Source organism: Strix aluco, chromosome 2 (assembly GCF_031877795.1).
Source record: "Strix aluco isolate bStrAlu1 chromosome 2, bStrAlu1.hap1, whole genome shotgun sequence".
In the NCBI taxonomy this organism is placed as follows: domain Eukaryota; kingdom Metazoa; phylum Chordata; class Aves; order Strigiformes; family Strigidae; genus Strix; species Strix aluco.
This window is the reverse complement of record NC_133932.1, coordinates 94,758,765-94,782,029: the sequence shown is the minus strand read 5'-3', so window position 1 is coordinate 94,782,029 and position 23,265 is coordinate 94,758,765. Positions and strand designations below refer to the sequence as shown.

General features: G+C 34.4%; 1 protein-coding gene across 2 annotated transcripts in view; it reads right to left on the bottom strand.

Moving 5' to 3' along the window:
* The window catches only part of KLHL1 (kelch like family member 1), a 260,832-nt gene that overhangs the window by 141,009 nt on the left and 96,558 nt on the right, over positions 1-23,265 (bottom strand). For both annotated transcript variants that reach the window (XM_074815555.1, XM_074815556.1), the window contains one exon: positions 17,028-17,224. In XM_074815555.1, the coding sequence (XP_074671656.1) occupies positions 17,028-17,224 (197 nt within the window). The remainder of the gene's footprint in view (positions 1-17,027; positions 17,225-23,265) is intronic.

Sequence of the window (23,265 nt, the reverse complement as noted above, 5' to 3'; positions counted from 1 at the left end):
TTTTATGCATTAGTGAAGTTCAAATCTTCCATAACGACAATCCCTTATAATTTCTCTCACTTTTTAACAGACAATGGCATCCATTTACAAATCTACTCGTGGTAGTCTCTTACAGATACTTTTTTCTATTCTAATATTTTTCCCTTTTCAGTTTATCAGAACCTGGTTTAATGTGTTATTCCTTATTATTTCCCTGCCTGTCACTGCATTTACCACTTTTACGTCTCATTTCCTTTCTCTAATGAATAAGATCCTGGAAGACACAATAATCAAGTTGTTGTTACCTGTATAAAATCAAGTTTCACACATGAACTAATAAAAGCTTTTCTAGTTAGCTGTTCTGTCTTAACATTAGTACATATATAATTACATAGCACTACAATTTGGGTTTCTTGCCCATTACAATTCCCTGTGTTCTAGCTTTCTGCTCTTGGTCCTTCTTACCTACACTTTCATTTCAAATTCAGACCCTTCATTCTTCATCTTTCTGCTCTAGGGTAAATAATTCACTCATGGGCACATTAAAAAATAATTAGTTTGTTACTGTTAAGTAATCAATCCAGGCAGTTCTCCATGGCTGCTGTTTCTCATAATTATTTATTGCCCTGCCAATCTTGTATAATTCATAGACATTATGAGCAGTAATTTTAATTTTCTTCCAAATTACAGATGATAAAAACATTGACTAGAACCAAAACCAATATAATAATACCATAATACCACAGAATAACTAAATGGACTTTCTCTCAAGGAATTTAGATCTCTATTTACCCCAGAATCACTTAAAAATGTCATGAATAGAAATTGTCTTTCTGTCAGTGCTCTATTATCTGTCAAATAGGTGAGAAGGGAAACAAAATTGTATGATGGGTAAAGGATAGAGAGAAACATAAGTTTGGCATAAAGAGTAAGCGTAACATTTATTTTCCTTAACTAGAACAAATCACTAACGTCAACATGATATCAGCCTTCATCAAGCATTAAACATAGTCAAGAATACTTCAGTTTGCTTTCAGGTTATTAGAGTTAGACTATGCAATTTATTAGAACTGGGTTTTGTTTGGTTTTGTTTTTTTTTAAAAATAAACTCTCCTTTTCATGGTAGAGGATATCAACATTACATATATGTAAAATACATGTACTCTGAGAATTATTATAAAGGAAAATAATATATATAACTACTATAAAGATAAATACTAGATATACAAAGTGCTAACTGAAATATTTTAGTATTTAAAGTCATAAAATTAGCCTCTAAAGTCATATTCCTTAGAGATTTTTTTTTTTTTTGTCGAACAATAAACCAAATATGTTCATATTTTAAATAATCCACCAGAGGGAGTTCTATGAATAAAATGAAAATATTGACAACAAACATGAGCCTTTGAATAAGAGGTTAAATATGCAACTACCATTTTTAATGAGCACTAAAATTTCTAGTCAATTTTATGTCAAGAAAATGAGAGTTTAGTAACTATGGATTTAACTTTCATATTTCAAAATCCAAGGTTCAAATTTCCAGTGTTCCAAAACACTGGTATGGGGGAGAATAAAATGCACCTATGTGATACTGACTGTTATCTTTGGTGGCATGAGTATTTTTGAGTAATTACTGAAGTAAATTAAATTTAACCATAAGAGTCAACTGCTAGTCTTTTACCATGAACACTGCAGTAGTACAGAATATCCTCACAAAGTCAGGTTTTACCACTGTCAGCACTAAGTGGCAGATTCCCCAAACATTTTCATCCCACAGAAAAGACCCAAGAAATATCTCCACAATTCTCTACATCTTGCTCTTGGTAATGCTTTCCTTATGGAAGACTCAGATTATAACAATACTTTTAACACTGTAAACCATTATCTAAATAGTTTAACACTAAGTATGATGCTAATATGGCACCATTTTGAACAAATAATTCCAGGGGTTACAAATGAAGATAAAATATATGAAGAGATATGAAGGAATATACAATACACAAAAAATTGAAACAATATTAACAGAGTGATTCTAGAAGTACACGTTTGACTGTCAGCTGGTATAAACCAGCATAGCTCTAATGAATTTAATGAAATTATGTCAGTTTAGATTAGATGATTTTTTGCTACTCTAATTACTTTTTGACTAGTCGATATAATAATGATCTCAAAATCAAGTAAGGCTATTTCCTTCTAAGAAACAACTGATCCTTCTTTTGAAACATGTTTGATTTTCTGAAGTAATTCAGAAGCAGTCATCTTTAAACAGGCTTTCGGAAATGCAATTTTTAAAGATTAGATATTATATAAAGGAATCAAATAAAGAGAGCTTTTTCTTCTTTCCTCCCTTCCTTCCTTCTTTTCTTTCCTTTTTGTTTTTTGAGTCACTCCTCTTACACTACAGAACAGTTTCTCTTTGTTGCTAGTCCACTGGATGTCACAAAAGTGGGGTCACATATAAAGAAGATCATACAGTGATAAGACAAGCCTGGTCATGAAGAAAGACAAAGAATCTCTAGAGAGAAGAGTGGGGATTAGCTATAATTACTAGTTGAAAAGTGTCTTCTTCACTTAGGGGAATGGAAATTATCCCTACTGATATGTTAGCCATTCCCTAGAAAATTTAAACTCTTGCAACAAAAACAATTACTCCTTTCATTCTCTGCCAGTCTGGGTCATATTTTTAGAAAATTTGAGAAACATTTTTATGAGCATTTTAAGTTTCTCACCAGTTTCTCACCTACATTTAGAAACTAACAAACTGTTGTACTGGTTTTGGCTGGGATAGAGTTAATTTTCTTCATAGTAGCTAGCATGGACTGTGTTTTGTATTTGTGTTAAAACAGTGCTGATAATTCAGAGATGTTTTCATTATGTCTGAGCAGTGCTTGCACAGCCTCCAGGCCTTTTTCTGCTCTTCACAGCACCCCACCAGAGTGTCGGTTGTGGGTGCACAAGAAATTGGGAGGGGACACAGCCAGGACAGCTGACCCCAACTGACCAAAGGGATATTCCATAACATATGATGTCATGCTCAGCATATAAAAATGGGGATAGAAGAAGGAAGAAGGGAGATTGGAGTGATGAGGTTTGTCTTCCCAAGTAACCATTACAGGTGATGGAGCCCTGCTTTCCTGGAGATGGCTGAATACCTGCCTGCCGATGGGAAGTGGTGAATGAATTCCTTGTTTTGCTTTGCTTGTGTGCACAGCTTTTGCTTCACCTATTACAGAATCACACAGAATCACAGAATCGTCTAGGTTGGAAAATAGCTTGAAGATCGTCTAGTCCAACCATTAACATAACATTGGCAGTTCCCAACTACACCATATCCCTAAGCGCTATGTCAACCCAACTCTTGAGCATCTCCAGGGATGGGCACTCCACCACCTCCCTGGGCAGCCCATTCCAACTCCTAACAACCCGGTCTGTAAAGAAATACTTCCTAATATCTAGTCTAAACCTTTCCTAGCGCAACTTGAGGCTATTTCCTCTTCTCCTGTCACTTATTATTTGGTTAAACAGACTCATCCCCAGTTCTCTGCAACCTCCTTTCAGGTAGTTGTAGAGGGTGATGAGGTCTCCCCTCAGCCTCCTCTTCTCTAGACTAAACAACCCCAGTTCCCTCAGCCGCTCCTCATAAGACCTGTGCTCCAGACCCTTCACCAGCTTCGTTGCCCTTCTTTGGACACGCTCGAGTAATTCAATGTCCTTTTTGTAGTGAGGGGCCCAAAACTGAAAACATTAATCGAGGTGCGGCCTCACCAGTGCTGAGTACAGGGGTAAGATCACTTCCCTGTCCCTGCTGGCCACGCTATTTCTGATGCAAGCCAGGATACCACTAAACTGTCTTTATCTCAACCCATGAGTTTTCTCACTTTTACCCTTCCGATTCTCTTTCCTATCCTGCCAGGGGACTGAACAAAAGGCTGTGTGGGGCTGAGCTGCCTATCAGGGTTAAACCACAACAGGTGAATACAGTGACAGTAGAATTAGAGGATTTTCATAAAAACAGATATCTATCTGTTAAAGTGTCTGGGACTTCAATAGAAAGAAGATTTCAATTCTTTAGCATTTGATGGGATTAGGTCAAGTAATTTGAATTACTTATATCTTGGTTCTATCTTTACTAAGTGGAGACAAAAATACCCACTTATATTTAGATGAGCTCATTGGGATTTTTACTAAGTATTAGTAAGGTTGTTAGGTAATAGATTTCAATTATAATAGGGAGAGGAAAAAATGAAATTATGTAATTCATTAGATATAGCTACAATTCTTGGTCTACGCTTCTCATGTATTTTATATGTTGATCATATAAAAATCACATGTTGATCTTATTGGTGTTGTATGCATTCATTGTTTCATTTTCATAACTGGTTGCATGAAGAAAGCAGATCCAATGCAGTTGATAAGCTTTTGAAAAGAGATGTAATTGCACCCTTCTGATTTTTAAATAAAAGTACATGGTTTAGAATATTTACAGTCCTTTTTTGTTCTCTATGGCCTTCTTTGTCAAAGGTATAATCTGTTACAACATCTTTAACACCTTTAGGTCTAAATGAGTAATAAAAATGTAACAGTTTTTACATTATATATTTCCATAAAGACAAAAAAAAAAAAAAAAAAAGATTTATTTCTGGTCAGGAACATTTCCAGTCAAAATAAGACAATATGGTATTTCTTAGTGCCAACAAAAAAACCCATGACAGCTGTCAAGGGGGAGCGGGCAGGGAGAAAGAGCATCAGACAGTGTGATGCTGCAAAGTTCAATTTAATAACTGAACCAAAGTGGCAGATAAGCTGTGTCAGGAAAAACTTCACACTCCCACACATACAACCCACATACAGTTCTAGTTACTGAAGCTGGCCCTAAAAGTGAGTTGGCACAGTGGAGTCCGGGAAAAAGGAAACACCTGCTCCAGCTCAGTGTTGAATATCTGCACAATATCCTCCATCCCCTGTCCTTCTGGTCCCAGTCGCTATTACTGGGGAGGTATCACACAGGCAGCCAATAAAATCAGTCCATGACGATACCATGAATCATCTTTTCAGCACTTTCAGGTTTTGTTCTCCTCTTGCTTGCTGACCCGTAGTCTGTACCAAGGCTTATCACACTCTGTTTGCATTACATTGTCAGCTATGGCTCATTATATTCAGTCACACAATTCCTTATTAAGGTAAGGCTGTGATGCTCCCATGACAAAAGTAAAAACTCTCTGAAAGTTTGCAATACTAAAAGAAATGTCCTAAATGTGGATGAAATAAAATATTTTCTGAACAGCATTCACCACAATTTTAAGGCTCAGGCTAGAGTAACATGTCAATGAGATGGAAATACCCTATTAATAATTAACTATTAATAGACATTAGTAATGTCTACTAATTAATATATATATATTTTTAATATAGATAAGTGAGAACATGAATCTTTCTGTTCCCCTGGTTCCAGTTAGGAAGAAATACTTGCAGATGATGTTTTTTTCCACAGTATTTCTGTGTTATGATTCTCTAATATCTGTCACTATCGTATTGAAGGGCACTTGTACATTGACAGAACACTGTAAAGCTTCAGTTTCTGCTACTGCTTCAGGGAAGAGCAGGGCTAACCTTTACTCTAAAATGTTCTCTTTTTTTTTCTTTTTTTTCGCCAGTACTGAAAGCATCAAAAGAGGTATCATTCTTTGAGATTTTATTGTTTTTATTTTTGTATGACCGCAAATTCTTCCCAGTTTAGTCAACAGATAAAAGGGATGTCTGCCCTGCGTCATACTGAAAACATTATTGCCAGACAAGATCAGAATGAATAATCCCTCACTCTCACGTCTTCACTATTATCACCAAAAATTAGCCATCAGGTATGTCTTACCCTTGGAAATGAGGAGCACCATCTACAAATCAGTAACTCAAGACTTCGTTTTGCTTTTGAAAGACAAAGCACACAGTCTCATCCTGACTGACAACAAATACTCCTTAGTATACTGTCCAGTGCTTAAGAGATAATCTTGTAAATGGTATGTGTTGTATATCAAAACTTAATGAAAATATTATTAAAACTAAGTTGTAAGCTCTCAGGATGCACCATTTTAAAAATGCAAGTCACTGATGACTGCAAAAAGCAGAGCAATGACTAGAGACAAGAATCTTGGTGATAGTGCTTTTACAAAGTAGGATTTCTACTGGTCATATACTTTTCAGTTTACTTTCTCGATCATAGCCTAATGCCTAAGATTGACTTTTCTATCAAGTCCCACTCCTGTACCTTCTCTTCCTCTGTTTTTCCTACCAGAGCTCCCCACATTAGTTTCAGTTCAATCATCCTTGTTATTTACTTGTCCCCTCCTAGCAGCAATGTATTCCAGTTCAGCTATCTCCTCTTCTCTGTTGTCCCCAGTACTGGGACATGTCCTTCAATCTTGCCAAGGACATGTAAAAATGTCAGGTATTTGATTTTACAGTAGTTTGCAGATTCAAAGGCATTGAATTTACAGCTACAAAATTCAGCTCTCTTGATTCTTATCCTCAGTGTTTTCCATGAATGCCAACAAAATTCTCTAAAATTCACTGTCTTTGGAGTGCTTTTTTAGTGTAGTATTTGCAGTTCTGTATGTGCTGAAACAGATTCATGATAACTGATTTTAGGCACTCACCAATGATTTTTAGGTTAAGAGTCTGCTTGCCCTGAGCTGCCTCTATGGACAGTAATTTATTTATGCCTACAGTTCAGTGAGATGAAGCAGGACTTATAAATTGATATATTCTTCACTCAAGAGATTGAGATGTAGATCCCCTGACCTGACAGACAAACCATCAACAGATGACCTGAAGAAAGAAGAGACATATCAGAGTACCCTTAATATTAAATTATATTTCTGCTAGCACTCTGATGCATAATAAGTATTAGTTGGATGGAATACTAACGTTGCTGTTGAATATTTAGGTTTCTGGAACTAGAATAAACTTGAAAACCAAACTAAAACCATAGAAACTGTTGAGTCCCGTGTATAATGTAAAAGGATGATTCAGATGAGAGTGCTACTTTTCATAGTAGCACACTCTCTAGGAATAATAGAGCATTCTGCCATACTCACCTTTTTAATGTGGCATTTAGGCAATAAAATTGAAGTTCCTGATGATAAAGAAGGCATCAAATTGTGATTAATGCACTACAGACTATTTGCTTAACTATTTTCCTGTAGATTTCACAGCATTTTACTACCAGCAGTTGCCTTCTCTATTTCCTATTAATTATCTTGTTGTCCATATGCTAGTTCTTGAAATGCTCTTACTTTCCTCTTCTCCTACTGTGTCTTGATGGAGTAGTACTGTAACGTGCCATGTCACAGCTCTACTAAGGAGAACTTACAAAAAGCAGCACACTGTGCTAACTGCTGATTATTACAATCAAACAAGAATCTTAAAAATACCAGAAGCGTGAAAAGTGGTCTACAAAGTACAATTTCTTCTCAAAGAAGAAAATAAGAAAAAAAGAAGTTGGAAGTAAAAGTCATAATAACAGTCATAATAATAGTTTAATGTCATGCTCTAAAAAAAAATAAAGAATGCTACTGTAAGTCAGTCATGCTATCAAGAGAAATAAACTAGTCTAAGCTTGGTTTTGTACATAAAGATCAAATTTTGTGTTTTGGTTGATAGTCACAAGCATTCTGGGACTCTTGTGCTTGCACTGCTTCAGTCTTTTTCACTTTTGTGTATTGCTAGTATGGCTTTAAAGTGGTAAAAGAAAGAAAATTCTAAACCTCAAAAAATATACTTCCACGTCAAGTGTAAGTGATACAGTGAGTTCCAAAATGTTTTTCTTTTTCATCTCTGCATCTCTGGTTTTATTATTTATTTCAATTCCCCTAGTTCTTTTGAAATATTTTCAACTTAATTTCACTAGTCCAAAGGATGTGAAAGAGAGAAATGATCTTAAAAAAAGCCCAAACAATTGGAGTGCTAAAATAACAACTTTAACAATCAGCATTTAACTAGACAAGGGACCTGATTTCTTCAATTAGCATTCTATGTAGACCTAAGAAGCATTTTAAGTAGAGACATAATTAAGCTTTTTACTCCAAGCCAGTGCATTATTAACTCATTTGAAAGGAAAATATATAAGCAATTTGAAGATAGGAAGCCATACTTTTCTGTGTCCATATGTCAAAATTTACAAGATGCCTAACATTTTTTTTCCAGGGACACCCTGCTACATGTAAGAGAAGAATGAGAATTACTAATTTAGAAAGAGTCACAGTGACTTAACAATCACTGACATTTCAGCAAGGTTTTGACACAGCATCTCCTGACTTCTGCTGTCAGTGGCACAGGAATAAATAGTAAGCTGTACATGTGCGCAACTATGTAAGTTTTGAATGGTACCTTTTACAGTACATTATTTTCTTTATACTGAATATTCCAAATTTGTGATTAGAAACCACAGGTGAAAAGCATAAACAAAGCAATTATAATTTTCTATAGTCTAGAGTCCAACCTTATCTCCCCTTGAAAATTACGTTTAATGGATTAGTACATCCATTTTAGTCATAGATATATGGAGTCATTTTATGTTCCAGTTAAATTCACCTGATTTTTTCCCCCAGAAGGTCCCAAGATAACTTCTTGCACATACTTATTTTATATTAAACTTGAATCAAAAACCTTAAAAACTTTAACAGTTCTTACAACACCAATTCACTTTTAAAAGTACATGTGATGTGCCCTAAAACCAACATTCTCATTAAACTACAGTAGTTGCAACATTTCTACTTATGTAAACAATAAATTGTTCCAAATTAAAAAAAAAAAAACAAACACCCTACTGCTATGGATGGAAATATCCTATTTCAAAAGGGTTTTTTCTTAAAGTATTTTCCTCAAAACTATTCATTTTTTTCCCTTCAAGAGTTAAGAAGATAATATATTGCATTTTTGGACAAATAAATGTTCAACAACATGAGTAACAATGTCACCTTCCAATGTCTGACACAGTCTCTTCCATAGTTGCTCGAGTACTGTATTCTATCATAATATTCTCTTAGTTGGCTGGACAAATGTTTAAATAGGGCTTTTAAAGAAGCAACAATAAAACACACACACACAAAAAAAAAAAAAAAAAAAAACCAAATGAGAAAAAGTTCATTTTCTATGAACACCATCTATACTGAAATAAGCATCACAGATCATCCATTGGGTCTGGATGCCATAAAGTCTGAACACAGCCTGCACAGGTCTTCTTGCAGATTTATATTTGCTATTTACAGTGCAAGTAGGACATTTTGTACAATAATATATTTTGGAAATGTATGCCTGACAAAACATAAGAAACAGAAAATCGCAGAATGCTTTAAAATTTCAGTGTGTTACTGCTAACTTGTTGCTAACATGCTACCAATAGCTTGTTACTAATAAAAGTCAATTAAATGTTAGCTCTGCTAATCCCATCTGTTGCACATTGCTTAAAAAATAAAATTAAAAAAAAAATCTGAACTTTTGCTTCATGTTGTCCCTGGATACACAGGCCATTGAAAATGCACAGGAGATACATTTAATAGCCTCATAGAATAATTTTGGTTCAAAGTGACCTCTGGAGGTCATCTTGTCAAACTCCCTGCTCAGTGCATGTCTAACTAGGTCAGGTTACTCAGTGACATATTCAGTCAAGTCTTGAATACCTCCAATAACAGATCCCCAAAACTCCACTGGTTATTGCTTTTCTAGCATTTGAGTACACACATAATTTAAAAAAAAAAAAAAAAAAAAATCTTAATATCCAATTTGGATTTCCTATGTTCCAATTTCTGTCTGTTGACTATCACTCTGCACCTCCAACAACAGTCTGGCATCATCTTCTCTGTATCCTCCAATCAGATAGATGCAGAGAGAAGTCAGGTCTCCCTTAGCCCTCTATGACCTAGGTTCAACAGGCCCAGCTCCCCCATAATTTCCTCATACGCTGTGTGCTCCAGCATCCAACCAGCTTGGTGACCTCCACTGTACTCATTCCAGTATATCCATGTCTCTCTTGTACTGAGGAACGTCAAAGTAGACACAGCACTTTATATGTGGTCTCACGGGTGCCAAATAGGGAAGGATCACCGTCTTCAACTTGCTCACTCTCACTAATACATTCCAGGATGCTGTTGGCCTTCTTGCTGCCAGAGTAGATTGCTGGCTTACAATTAACTTGGTGTCCTTCAGGAGCCCCAGGTCCTTTTCTGCAGAGATGCTCCCTAGACAGTTGCTCCCTAGCCTGTACTGGTGCATGGAGTTATTTGTCCCCAGATTGCATGACTTTGCATTTCCCTTAGCTGAACTTTGTGATGGTCCTGTTAGCCCATTTCTCCAGCCTGCCCTCTAAATAGCAGCCTTGTCCTCAAACATATTGACCATCTCCCCCTGTCAGTTTGGTAACACCTGCTAATTTGCTGAGAGAGAACTACATCCTATCATCTAGATCATTAATAAACTTGTTAAACAGTACTGGACCCAGAAGTGATCCCTGAGGATCACTACCATTTACTGGTCACCAGCTGGACTTTTTACTACATATCACAACTGTTTGAGCCTGTCTGTCCAGTCAGCTTTCCACCCATCTCATTGTCTATTTATCCACATCACCAATGTGGTGATAAGGAGATCAAAGTGGTCAAACCAAAGTATGATATGAAGTTAACAAAGCACTTATCTGGTCAGTATCTATTCATCAGTATCTGGTCAGCTATTTTAAATAGTAGAAAGCCAACTGATGACCCTGATTATAAATCATGTTAAACAGCATATGCTAAAGAACTGTTAAATTACAGTACTACAGTTTGCTTGCCTCACTTGTTATCTGACCTTAGTTAAAGCCATATTAACCATGAAATAAACCACTGATGTCTGAATGTACAACCACAACTCATTAACGACTGTCATCACTATCTATCAATATCTCAGTTAACTTTGTCTTAATTTGAATATGGAGTCTTGTTACAACATTTCAATATGCTTTAGGATGAGCTGTCGTAAAATGGAACTGGATAGGAAAAATTTAACATATCACTCCTTCCCTACTACACATCGCCAAGTTTTAACTGTGAAATTCTGTGAGTTAGATAATAAACATAACAAATAACATGATCACTGAAGCCATAAAAGATCATTAAATTTGCATAAGGCACACACTTCACATAAGTGAAATGGTTGCTCCATCAGCAGTGTAATAGGAAGTCTCAGTAAGTTAAAGGGCCTGTATAGAGTCAGTACATGTCACTGAGATTAGTTACATGCTTATAATTAAGTTTCAGTAACGTTTTGCTGTGCTGGGACTAATGACCCTTGCAGCCGAAGCACATAACTACATCTATGAGAGACTAAACACCTTCTACCACTTCATTCAAAAGCACTTGCAAACATTCTGCATCTCCCAGGCTTGGAACTGTAACATATGTTAGGGTTCTTTATATTGCTAACATTTTGACTGGGTTACAGACACACCAGTCATTTTATTCATATACATTCTTCTGGTCATGGAAATTTTACTTATGGCTATCCTCTACTCAGTGCATCAAAGTAATTTGAATATTTTCCAATTTTATGTTTAGCAATTAATCTTGGAATATGGTAAAATAAAAATGTGGAACAAGTTCTCATCTCAGCAATCAAACTGCAGTTTCAAGATGCTCTTCATTGGGAGAGAGAAAGCAAACTACAGTTTTATTCAAAACCTTACCAAGTATGAATAAATGTTTATGGATTTCCCATGCTTTAAAACCAACTGCAATTATCTTTTTAAGGAAAAATATGATGTATTTTTCCTCTCTCAATATTTACTAATGTAGAAAAGTAGTTGTTATGAGAAGGGCTAATGGTACATCAAGGCCACAGAGTTCATTAAATTAGAATGGTCTGTTACAAAATTTCAGCAATAAGCAAACAATGGTTCAAAATAAAGTATATTATAAAAAGTCATATATTCTAAAAAGAACTACATCCCACCAAGGTTGCCATCACAATTTCGAACTAGACTTTATTCTGTTTTATAAAGAGAGAGATAAGACCATACATTACAACTCTAATTTCTGACAAGTATGACAGTTGATAAATTGCTGACTTTAGAGGTTAGCTTCCCTACATATGAAACCCCTGATAACTAGAATAAAGAACTGTCACTAAAAATGCTTGTTAGAAGAATGCATTTGTTTTAGCTTATTGATATGTTCCATTTTGCTGGTTTTGTATTTTTAAAAAGACATCACACATGTATTTCACTGTGCTATCATATAACTGACAATAAATTACAAATTTAAAGATAGCAGATCTATGTTTTTGCAGATTGAAAATTTACAGAAATTGACAAGCTAGTGAAAACCCAGATTGAAATTAAGAAGTACAGCAGCCTTAAAACAAGAGAGACACGAATATTTGCGCTGCCATTTAAATTAGCAGATTTGTTTAAAAAAAAACAAAAAACAAAACAAAAAAACCCCAACAACCACACACAAAGAACAACAACAAAAGCACACCATAAAACACTGGCACAGCAATTTCATACCTCAGAAATAAAACAACCCACATTAAGTCTGATGTGCCTAAACAAAAGAAACCAGTGAAACTGTGCATTTTTGCTTTTATTTTTTAACTTGTTGCTTCTCATGCTTTAGTTTAAAATGTTGCTATCCAAGTACCATTTATAAAAAGTACAGGGTATGAAAACACAGAAATCTCCAACTTTCATTGCTCACTAACTTTTTATGAAGTCTACCTTTCTCTCTTCCCCCATCAACCTCAGAACTTGCTATTTGGAAAGTGTATTTTCTAAAGATTTTTCAAATGTTCTCTGGTTTTCCTTCACTGCTTTTATCATAATTTCCTCACTGCCTCCCCTTCTCTATGCACATATTTTCTTTTCTTCACTTAGATTTTTCATTTCAAAAGAACAATTTCATATTTGACACTGCAGACTAAATATCTCAGTAAATACCAGGGATGTTACACCTCTGCTCATGGGAAGGGATATATAACTGTACAGTTAATGTTTTTTACTTCCATTAGAAGCTTTCTTCATGCTCAACAATGACTCTGTAATTTGAAAAAAGTTTGTCACATTTGAATTAAATCTGGACATACCTGTGTCAACTATGCAAATAAAAATTTGTATTCAGGCTTCCACAGATTTCATGGTTGAGGGAAACTGAAGTTATTTAATGTGACAGAAAACATGTGTTAGAAATTACATATCTCCTGAAGTCAACAGGATTCTTAAATTAATTGGTCTGCTCTTTACAAGCTATTTCTTCTTCAGTATAAATAAATTTCCAAGCTTAAATGTCTTGACCTCATAATACCTTATGTGAAAGTATGAAGCAAGCTGATTTTATATTTTTTATACATATTTATTTATTTATTTTTAACAAACAACAGTGTAATTTAGAATTTGTGAAATACGAAGTCTGACACTAGTCATGGAAATTGCTTTTGAAAAATTAAGATTAAAACATTTATGGAGACTCAATGAAGCAAACCATTTTCATGAAAATATATTGATTTTCAATAAAATGCTATTGTGAAGACAACTTTGAATGACTTTCTAATTAAAACTAATTGGTGGAGGAAAGCCGTAAGATATTTGCCAGGTACAATGCAGTGTTAGCCTATGGTTCTAGCACTTTAAGTGAGTACCTCAACTAAGGGCTACAAAGAATCAGTATTTTATTTTCTTTTTTAGGAATCAATTAATATTTAATTTCACCTATGTAATAAACTGAGAAGCAAAATTATTTCAAGATGAGATTTAATTTGACTCATATCTCAAAATTATTACACATTCTAGAGCATATGCGCTGTCCATAGATCTATTTTGTAAGATTATCTGAAAAACTTTGTTTTGCTCTTCATTCCCATAACCAGTATAGATTTATTGTTTCTTTGAGTTTTTTTATCTCATAAAAATTTATGGTACCGCACTAATATTTCTGGTCAGGCCTAGATGTATTTCTCTATAGCATTATGGTTAGAATAAAAATTATTATTTTTGGTTTTGACAATTCTTGGCTACAATATTTAAGAGACATACAATGGGGTCAAAAAGAATTTCTTGTGCTTATGTAGGGTAGACGCCTTTGCAGATGCAAAGAACAAGATGAAATACTTCAGTCGTTACCCTCACTTTTTCTTTACTTTGTGGATATGTGTACCTACTCTATTTAGCTGTGCTATTTGTTACTCTACTAAAAAAATGTTATGATGATTAGCATTCTAGAACTGGCTATTCAGATAGCTATCTATTCCCTATTCACTGAACTGATATGTTAATAAAATACTCTGGCACCACAGTGCTAAATATCCATGAAGAAACCCAATATTTTTAAAGATTTGAAAAAGTGTAGACAGAAATCATAGTATTATTTCACTCTTCAAAAGCCATCAGAGTTCTCTCAAATGCTGTCAAAGCTTCCCACACCCCAAGTTTTCTCCCAATAAGTGCTTTTCATATATCAGGGAGGTTAATTTTCTAACAATTCCACTAGTTATATGATAAATACTTGAAGTAAATATTTAAGACAATAAGCTACAGAAAATTCATTTAATCTGTTTTATGTTTCACATTTTCATGGAGAAAAATTGTTTTTCTTTAGAAAGCAGAAAACTCCAGACTTTGAAAGCTGCATTCATTAATCTGTTATTCTGCCTTGATATCAGAAAATTCTTAAGCCATTTATTTTCTATAACTTTCAAAGAATAATATTTTTTTACAAGCAAATGACCACACAATGTGCCACAGTTAAGTGAGTACTATTATTTCTTATTCACAGCAAACAAGCTTTTGCAATGACACCTTGGAAGAGGATTCACAGAGCCAGTATTTGAGATACATCACTCATAACTCTTAAAGAAAGCACACCAAAAAGCTATAAAGAAAGGGCCTTGAAGTTCTCTTGAAAGCATGAGAACTTTTTAAAAACAAGGATTTCCCCATCCTTTCTTTAAAGAGGGCTTCCCCTCAAATCCTCTGCATAAGACAGGAGTTTGTTCACAAAATCTCCCTTGCCCTACTTTACGTTTGCTCTGATCACAGTCCATACTATTTCCCTCGAGTCTGAAGGAAAAAATAACACTTTCTGTCACCTTGGAGATTACACATCTGCTCTTTGTTCTGCTCATCACTTTCCTATCCTTTCTTCACATTAGAAGGCCCGTGTTTGGTGTTCCTCTATCACACTCTCCAGGGTATCTTCCCTGCACTGTAGCAGTTTTTCCTGGTTATGCATGCATTTAGAAGAAACTATCACTTTTCTCTTATGTAGATTCCCTCTGATCAAGAGTGTTGTAGTCAAGACAGGCAACACAAAACAATAAATCTAACAGATGTGAGCTGTCTCACACCTAAATGCAGTAACACGATCCTATGAAAATATCGTGCACTGTGAAGTTTAACTTTTAGGATTATGTTTTCACTAAGTCAGAAGTTTAATCATGTACAGAAAAAATATGGTAATTGCATAACTGAATAGAAGTGATTATTTGTCTTTCTAGCGAAGAAAAAGTGTGACTATTCTGCATGCTTGCAAATGTAATTGTAGTTACATCAGAGCTTGCTTATCAATTACAACTGACTTCCTTTTTGATCTACCATCTTTTGTTGGTGATTTTCCCATTACACATAATTCAGATTTTAGACCTGAGCATTAAAAACAATAATAGATAATATATATACCTAATAACTTAGAAATGGGCACAGATCTTTTTGCACTTAGTGATACATCACATATGTATCAGTCACAAATCTTTACATGTACTATAATGAGTAATTTCATTCACCCCAAAAATATTTCAATAAATTGTTTTAAAGCATCGTAAGAATTTTTTAAAATCCAGGTTTTTCTCTAGTAGGGTTTTTTAATTTTTTTCATTTTCATTATATTGCTTGTCACTCAAAAAAAAGGTGAAAATATCAAAGTAATACATAAATCTAAAAAATATATTGATAAAAATGCTGAAATTTTTCAATCCATACCTGTTCAATGCTAATGCAATCTCATTCTAAGGTAGATGAGATGAATTCTGCTCTGACAGCTTATTTCTCTCCACTGAGAGATGAAGGTTAACCTGACTAGCTTGGACCTGGAAAACTACATTTTACATTCTAAACACAGACAAAATTAAAACCAGCCACAGAACTAGTTAAAATGGCTATAACTACCTGAGCTGTATTGGTAAGAAAAACACAGTTAAACCTGTGAATAAAAACATTGTATTAGTTACAGAAAAGAATAAATAAAATAAGGACATACTGCTGGATAAGCAAAACACATTCATTGACAACTGCTCTATTACTTCAATAATAATTTCAGTACAGATCTTAGCGGACCATTATTTCTCAGAAATTATATGTAATCTACTCTTTATGTAAGTTTAATTTCATGAGCCAGATGGTTTTAATTTTCTCAAACTATGAAGAATCATATGGCTACCAACATAATTTAGTTTCTGAATAAGTAGCATATTTTTGCTTCATTGATTCTGATTTTTGTATTAATGCCATACCTGTTCTGTCAGATGTAACTGGAAAAATTTAAAATATTCACAAATAAAATTCTTTATGTCTTCAACCTTCTGTCTTAATCTACTTCACAGATGAATAAAAGGAGGGATAATTCTTGGCCTGAAAAAACCCCAAAACTTCCCTTGATATTGTTCCCATGTAGCACAATGCTAATTACAAAGCTTCCCTAAATCTCAACAAAAAGGAACAGTGATTAAATAGTACTCTAAGGACTTACAGATACCTTTTAATGTTATCACCTGTATGTGAACACGCATCTAATTAAGGCATATACTGTTCTGATCCAGCAGACAGTGCATTCATCATAGCAGGCCAATTATTGTAACTTCACCGAAGTTGAGAGGAATCACCACTCCTATCGTTTCAAAAGCGGCACTTACGAAATAAAGTTCCATATAAGTACAGAACCATCTCAAGCCAAAAAACTAAGAAGATATTTTTACCTACAGAAGATATAAAGGATTCACAAGATCATAATTCAGATATTCTAGAACTGCCTTACCATGGTGTAGTTGTGAGCCACCTTCATAAGCTCTGTGCATCCCTGTGCATCAGCAAACGCTCGTATTCCCAAACAGTTGGATGGGTGCAAAAGCTTCATTAGAAAATGGCAGCAAACCTCTACTACTTGTGGCAGCTGGAGGAGGCAGGCAGCTGCTAGAAGATTTTCAATGGTATCTTCTTTCAATTCCAGGCAGCCTAAAAAAAAGGTTTGATAACACATGCAAACTTATTTACTTGGTATTTACAAGGAGTATCAAAAGATCTTTTATAAATAATACTAGCTCTCTATAAAAAACTATATAGAAAAAGTAAAGAGGAGAATTAGCCTCTCTGACTGGACTCTTCAGTGACCTGAATGTTACAGTATTGGAAACCTTCCTTTTAAAGCTACTATTAATTCAACTATATAATAGTGATAAAAAGAGACTGTAAAGTGTGGAAAGGAAGAGAAGACTTAGGAATACTGGTTTTATTTCTATAACGACACTAAAATCTGATTAACTATCTGGATATCAACCAGGCTGTGATTTTTATTTTTTTTTTAAACTAAAATTGATGATCAAACTTGCATTATCTTCAGCAGTACAGAGCAAAACTCACAGCCATTTACCTCCCTGCAAATAATGAAATAACATTGCACAACATAGCATGAATAAAGCCATAAAAATATCTTCAAAACAGAGCTTAAAATCTTCCAACTTTGTGATGCTTATTTGTAAAGTGATTTTGGGATTAATTATATCTGAGTAACATATGGCAGGCCTCTCATAGCATATAATTCTTCTAAAAGACTTCACATTAGCTAAAAGAACATATATGGATGCATAGTGTTTATATTCCATTAATTCTTATATTGCACTTAATTTTGTAATTTCACAATTCATTATCTTTACTTTGCAGACTGATGCAGTTTTAATAAATAAAAGGTAAAACAGAATAAAATAAACTTAAGAAATAATTTTTTTTAGTGAGGAATAAGTGTCATTCTTGTCATCATGCTCCCCCTTCACCATTATTTTTAAATTTTTTATTTACATTAGTATCTGTTACAAATCTCTTACATTAATAACTTAAGAAACTATAAATTAGAGATCACAAGGATGTCTTGAGAAGCAAAAGAAAAGAATAGGAAAATAATATGTGGAAATATAATATAAATTGTAAGAAACTAACACTTCTGATTTTATTTTGCTGTGCTTGGAAAAATAATTTCAAACTATAAGAGGATTAGACATATATTGATCTTTCTGTTCAAAGTAATATAGCTCAACAGTTAGATAAACTCACTCTTTTCCCAAGACAAATTTTGTATTTGTTGTCACATAAAGAGAAATCTACGAATCTTAATAGTTCTATCACGTGGCACTGGGGAGTTCTAAAATCCTCAGCTTCACAACAGAATGTCACTGAAAAGAAAAGCTGCTTTATATTGCAATACCAAACCCAAAATACAATAACTGTAACACTGACGATCTGACCTTTTCTGCTTCTTTCACTATATCTGGAGCTTTCAATATACGATAGAAATTTGGAAGTTATACTTTACTAAATTTAGATATAATATATCCTTTTGCAAAGGTTAGAGCATCAGATCAAGTATACAGCATAACTTCTCTGCTTATTTTTATGCTTCTATTAATGTCACATGAGTCTTTCTTTATGTTATCTGACTTTTTGTCATCATTTCTGTCCACCACGTGTTTATGCAATGTGGTCAGAAGGCACACTCAGCAGTTGATTCTTGGCTGACCCATATATTTATCAATGTCACTCCCACATTTGCTGCACACTTGCAGGTAGGGGCTGGCTCAACACACTATTCATTACCTAGAATATACTTTCACTGTGTCATGTGGACACTATCAAAAGATAGTTGCTTTCAGGTTAAAATTGATCAGGAAGAAAAATGAAAATGTGCAAAGGAGATGTGAAAAGTAGATGAACTGAGAAATGTGCTGATGGAAACAAAATTAGAAAACGCGTTTTACATCTCCTTTTCTTCTATGCTATTTGTTTTCCAACAATGAGCTCAAACAAGTCTTTGGCCCTACAAAGCTGATCCAGATAACCTTTTCAGAATAACATAAGGACGGAAAGAATTAGCAGTCTTTATGAAGAAAGGTAACAGTGTCACAGTTTGGCTTTGTATCACTAAATATAGCCTTAGGAGAAGAACACAAAGGAAACAGTTGAAGCCACATCAATCTATTTATTTTCAAATTGAAAATATTTTCTGTTGACTTTAAGGAAACCTAGTACTAGTAGGGTACTAGTTTGGAACTAGTAGAACTAAAATACATTAAAATTATCTGTTTTACAAATCACAAATTTGTTTATGTAACTACATGACCATTTCGAAGGAGATCCTTCACATTTTTATGGAAGAGTGTGAATGAGTATCTGCCTTACATATTAATCAAGGGAGTAAACATACAATGGCTTCTGGGATATCTGGGAATATGAATATATCATAGCTTGACTTATTTTTAACTAAATTCAGAATCACCAATTTACTACTTAATATATCTAGGATAAGAGCTAAAAAATTACACTCAGCTTGAGTTAAAGAGGAGTTTACTGTGTTTCTTTCAGTACTGTCTTGCTTTTTTTTTTTTTTTTTTTTTTTTTTTCCCCTGCACAAACATGATAAGAAGTAGGACAGGGCTCTCCAGGATCCTGTTTAAACAAAGTATTAACTTCAATGATAGGTAAGTATCTAATCCATCTAAATGCTTTCCACGTCTTACTTATTTTCATTTTTAAACATTAAGACACCTTCATAAATCTGATCACAAGGGCTGTATTCATTTTCTCAGAAGGGGTCTACAACATTTTTATGCAAATTCCTCTGGGATATCACGTGTTCAGCATGGTCAGAGTTTGAAAAAAAAAAGCTGTTAAGAGGCTCAGTATATACAAGGTCAACCCTGTTATATGTAAGAACTGTATACGACAGTTTCATATTGACAATTAGCAGATCCAAGCATCTATTTAAAAATGCTTAACAGGATATTCAAGGGGGCTTTAATATTACTCCTTCTTCAGTTCACTTCCCCCTTACATTCTTATGCAATAAGGAGCTTGCATATGCAAGTACTTTATGCAGCAAGTACTTCAGTCTGAGCAAAACAAATTAACCAAAGCTTAAAAACTCATTTTGTATTACATTAATTAGGATGAAAAAACATATGAAAAAAACAATCAAAAGATCTTTAATGAATTCTAATTGTTATTCTAAATTATAGTTCTATTTGTGACAAATTTTATGTGCATTGCTTATGCAGAAATTAAAAAGCCTGTCTTTAGGATGCATCCTTATAATGAATACATAAATTTTATTACCTCATTACCAAATGTGAAGCAGAGATAATATAAAAAAAAAATCCCTGATAGCTTTATTTTTTTGCTAAATCTTTTTCCAAGTTAAGAGACAGTTTTAGGATTTTTCTTTTTTAATTTTATATTTTGGTTTTATTCTTTCTTCTACTCCTTAGGCTACACTGTTACAATTAATTTTGTATATGGGGAATCACTGCATCTCTGACCACCTTAGCATGTTAATGAGGTCAGTGTGTGTCACAGGAATCAGCCTCCCAGAACTATTGACCAGTAGGTATCAACACAAATATGGTGGGACCACTTAGTAGGTACTTCTCACTTGCTCTGTGCATAAGGAACGAATTTTAACCGAGATCTGTAACACATGAAATATCATTTTACCTCATGTGCACGGTAATTTTTTTCTCTCTTCTAATTACATATTTATCCATTCATAGCAAGACTCTTCAACATTCTGAAGACAGCTGTGAGTAAAGGTACACCAGTGAAGTCATATGAAGTGTCAAGGAATTACAAACAAAGGCTAGAACTAATTCCTTTTACTTAGGTATTTATCTTTTTAACATTTCTAATTCATGTGTCTTGATCAGTTGTGTTGCAGTTTTGAAGCATTTCTTAATAGAATTATTTCAACAGGCTAACTGGTCATAGGAACGCAGCTTCTATATTAGGCCTCCATTCTTTAAAATAAAGGCAGTAAATGGTATCAAGATACTATTTATTCAGATTTTGTACAGTATATGAATTGATTACAGTTATGGTTACAAGAAGAAATTGTTTTTTTGAAAAAGCATCAAATTCCAGTGAAGACTAGAAAAAGCTTATGTAAGAGGTGCTATGCTTCAGTATTGCTATGATAGACCTTTTTGGCATTTGCTTATCATTAATTTTACCAAATCTTAGGAATCTGCCAGGTAGCCCCCTGAGCTAATCATTTGAGATCTCCTTTTACAGTCAGTGGAGAGAAATATGAGGTGTTAGAGGAGTTTTCATCTGCCCTGTTTTATTCATCCACTTTAGAATGAGATGAATCACTCCCTAAGAGTGGCTATTTCTTGCTTTTAACTATAGAAGAGCACCTTCATTTGACTTACTGAGACACTTGATATTTATATTTGCTGATATGAATTCAGTTCATCTGCTCCCAAACAAACAGCACTGGAATCATCAGGTATCACGTGATGAAGTACCTGGAAATGGTTTATACCCTTTAAACACTCTTTAGGTCCAATTCTTTGGGTCCAATTCTCTGGGTCCAATTCTCTCTGTTACTGTCAACTCCTGGTAATGACTTAATGTGCAGTAATCACCTCTTACATCTATCCATCCATGAATACCAGCCAATGAAGAACACAATAACAAGTATATTCCCTGTAGCAGAACATCTTTTAGTCTCCAACTGATTTTTGAAGTGAATGATAAGGTTTTGATTTTGACCTACATATTAAAAGATAAATTCTACATTGTATCATCTTGCACACTTTTCATAAAGGTGAAGTTGTTTTCAGAAAAGAAAACATGTCAGAGTATATTCACTTTGGTTTCTCCTGATCTAACTCTTCCTTATTTTCTATTAATTATTTGCTGCAGACCATGGTCATCAGTTGCAAGTGAGGAAAACAGGCACTCTATGGCTGATTGTGTTTATTTCCTTATGGCACCAGTGAAAATTCAGAAAGACAGCTCTTTTTTTTTTTTTTCTGTAGATATTCAAATAAACAAATAAATACTACCCCAAAAGGGAGTAGTCTCCTGCACAAACAGATAGTGCAGTTTAAATTGGGGAAAAAAAAGAACTGCCCATTCCCTATTATCAGACTATTCATCTTACATACTAGCAGTCAAAACCTAAACCAAATACAAATTAACCCCAAAAGTACGTATGACCCAAAGTTGTGTTTACTTGAGAGTGCTGATGAATCACTTGATTTTTTTGGCAGTCATTTTGGTATCAGCCACCATAAATAAAAGACAAGTTAAATGATATGACTTAACTAGAAAAATTATTTTTTCCCGACTGGAAAATTTTTTTTTTCCTAACAGAAATTTTTTCCTGCTCTGAACAACTTCATTCCCCCTCAACTCTAAACTAAACTGAGTCATCTGATTAGAATAGTCTGATTTTCTGTTCATACAACATCTCTTTTTTAATCCCTGTGGATAAAATTCAACACTTGAAATGGACAATTTATTTTAACTTCTCTTCATAAAGGGAACTTAAAATTATTTTTAAAAGTAATTTTAATTTACATTTCTATGAAATAATCTCTAAAAAACATTTAAAGTTAAAATCATGAAAGCATTCACTTGATTCAGATATATAACTTTTGACTATGATTAGATACTCGATTACATTTGTGAAGAATATGGTGGTGATTCATGTTAAAAATACGGTGACTTTGTTGGCGTTTGCCATGTACATAAGTTAAAGGAGATCTATCATGGTTTTATGGTTAAAAGGGTTTGGAGGTTTTTTTTCCTCAGTGACCGTTGTTAAGTGGAAAATTACTGGCGGGACCCCTGTCAGAAGTCCCCAGCAACACCGGATTGCGCAGGTGAAAAATGATTGGAGGAACCACTGCCAGGAGCCCCAGCAACATCAGAAAGCCCGGGAAAGTTTAAGGGACCCTGCTGATTGGAGGAATCCCTCTCAGGAGCCCCAGCAACACCAGAAAGCCCGGGAAAGTTTAAGGGACCCTGCTCCGCATGTGAAGATGGGACTATAAAAGGGAGTGTCGCAGCACCACCTGGTGCTCGTAGGTGCGGAGCAGAAAGCCCCCCCTGCCCCCCGGCGTGCCGAAGTTTTTTTACTTGTTCTTATTGCAAATAAATTTATAAAACATATTTGCGGCTCTGCCTCTGCATTTATAACACATTGTCAGTTACGGTGCTAGTTT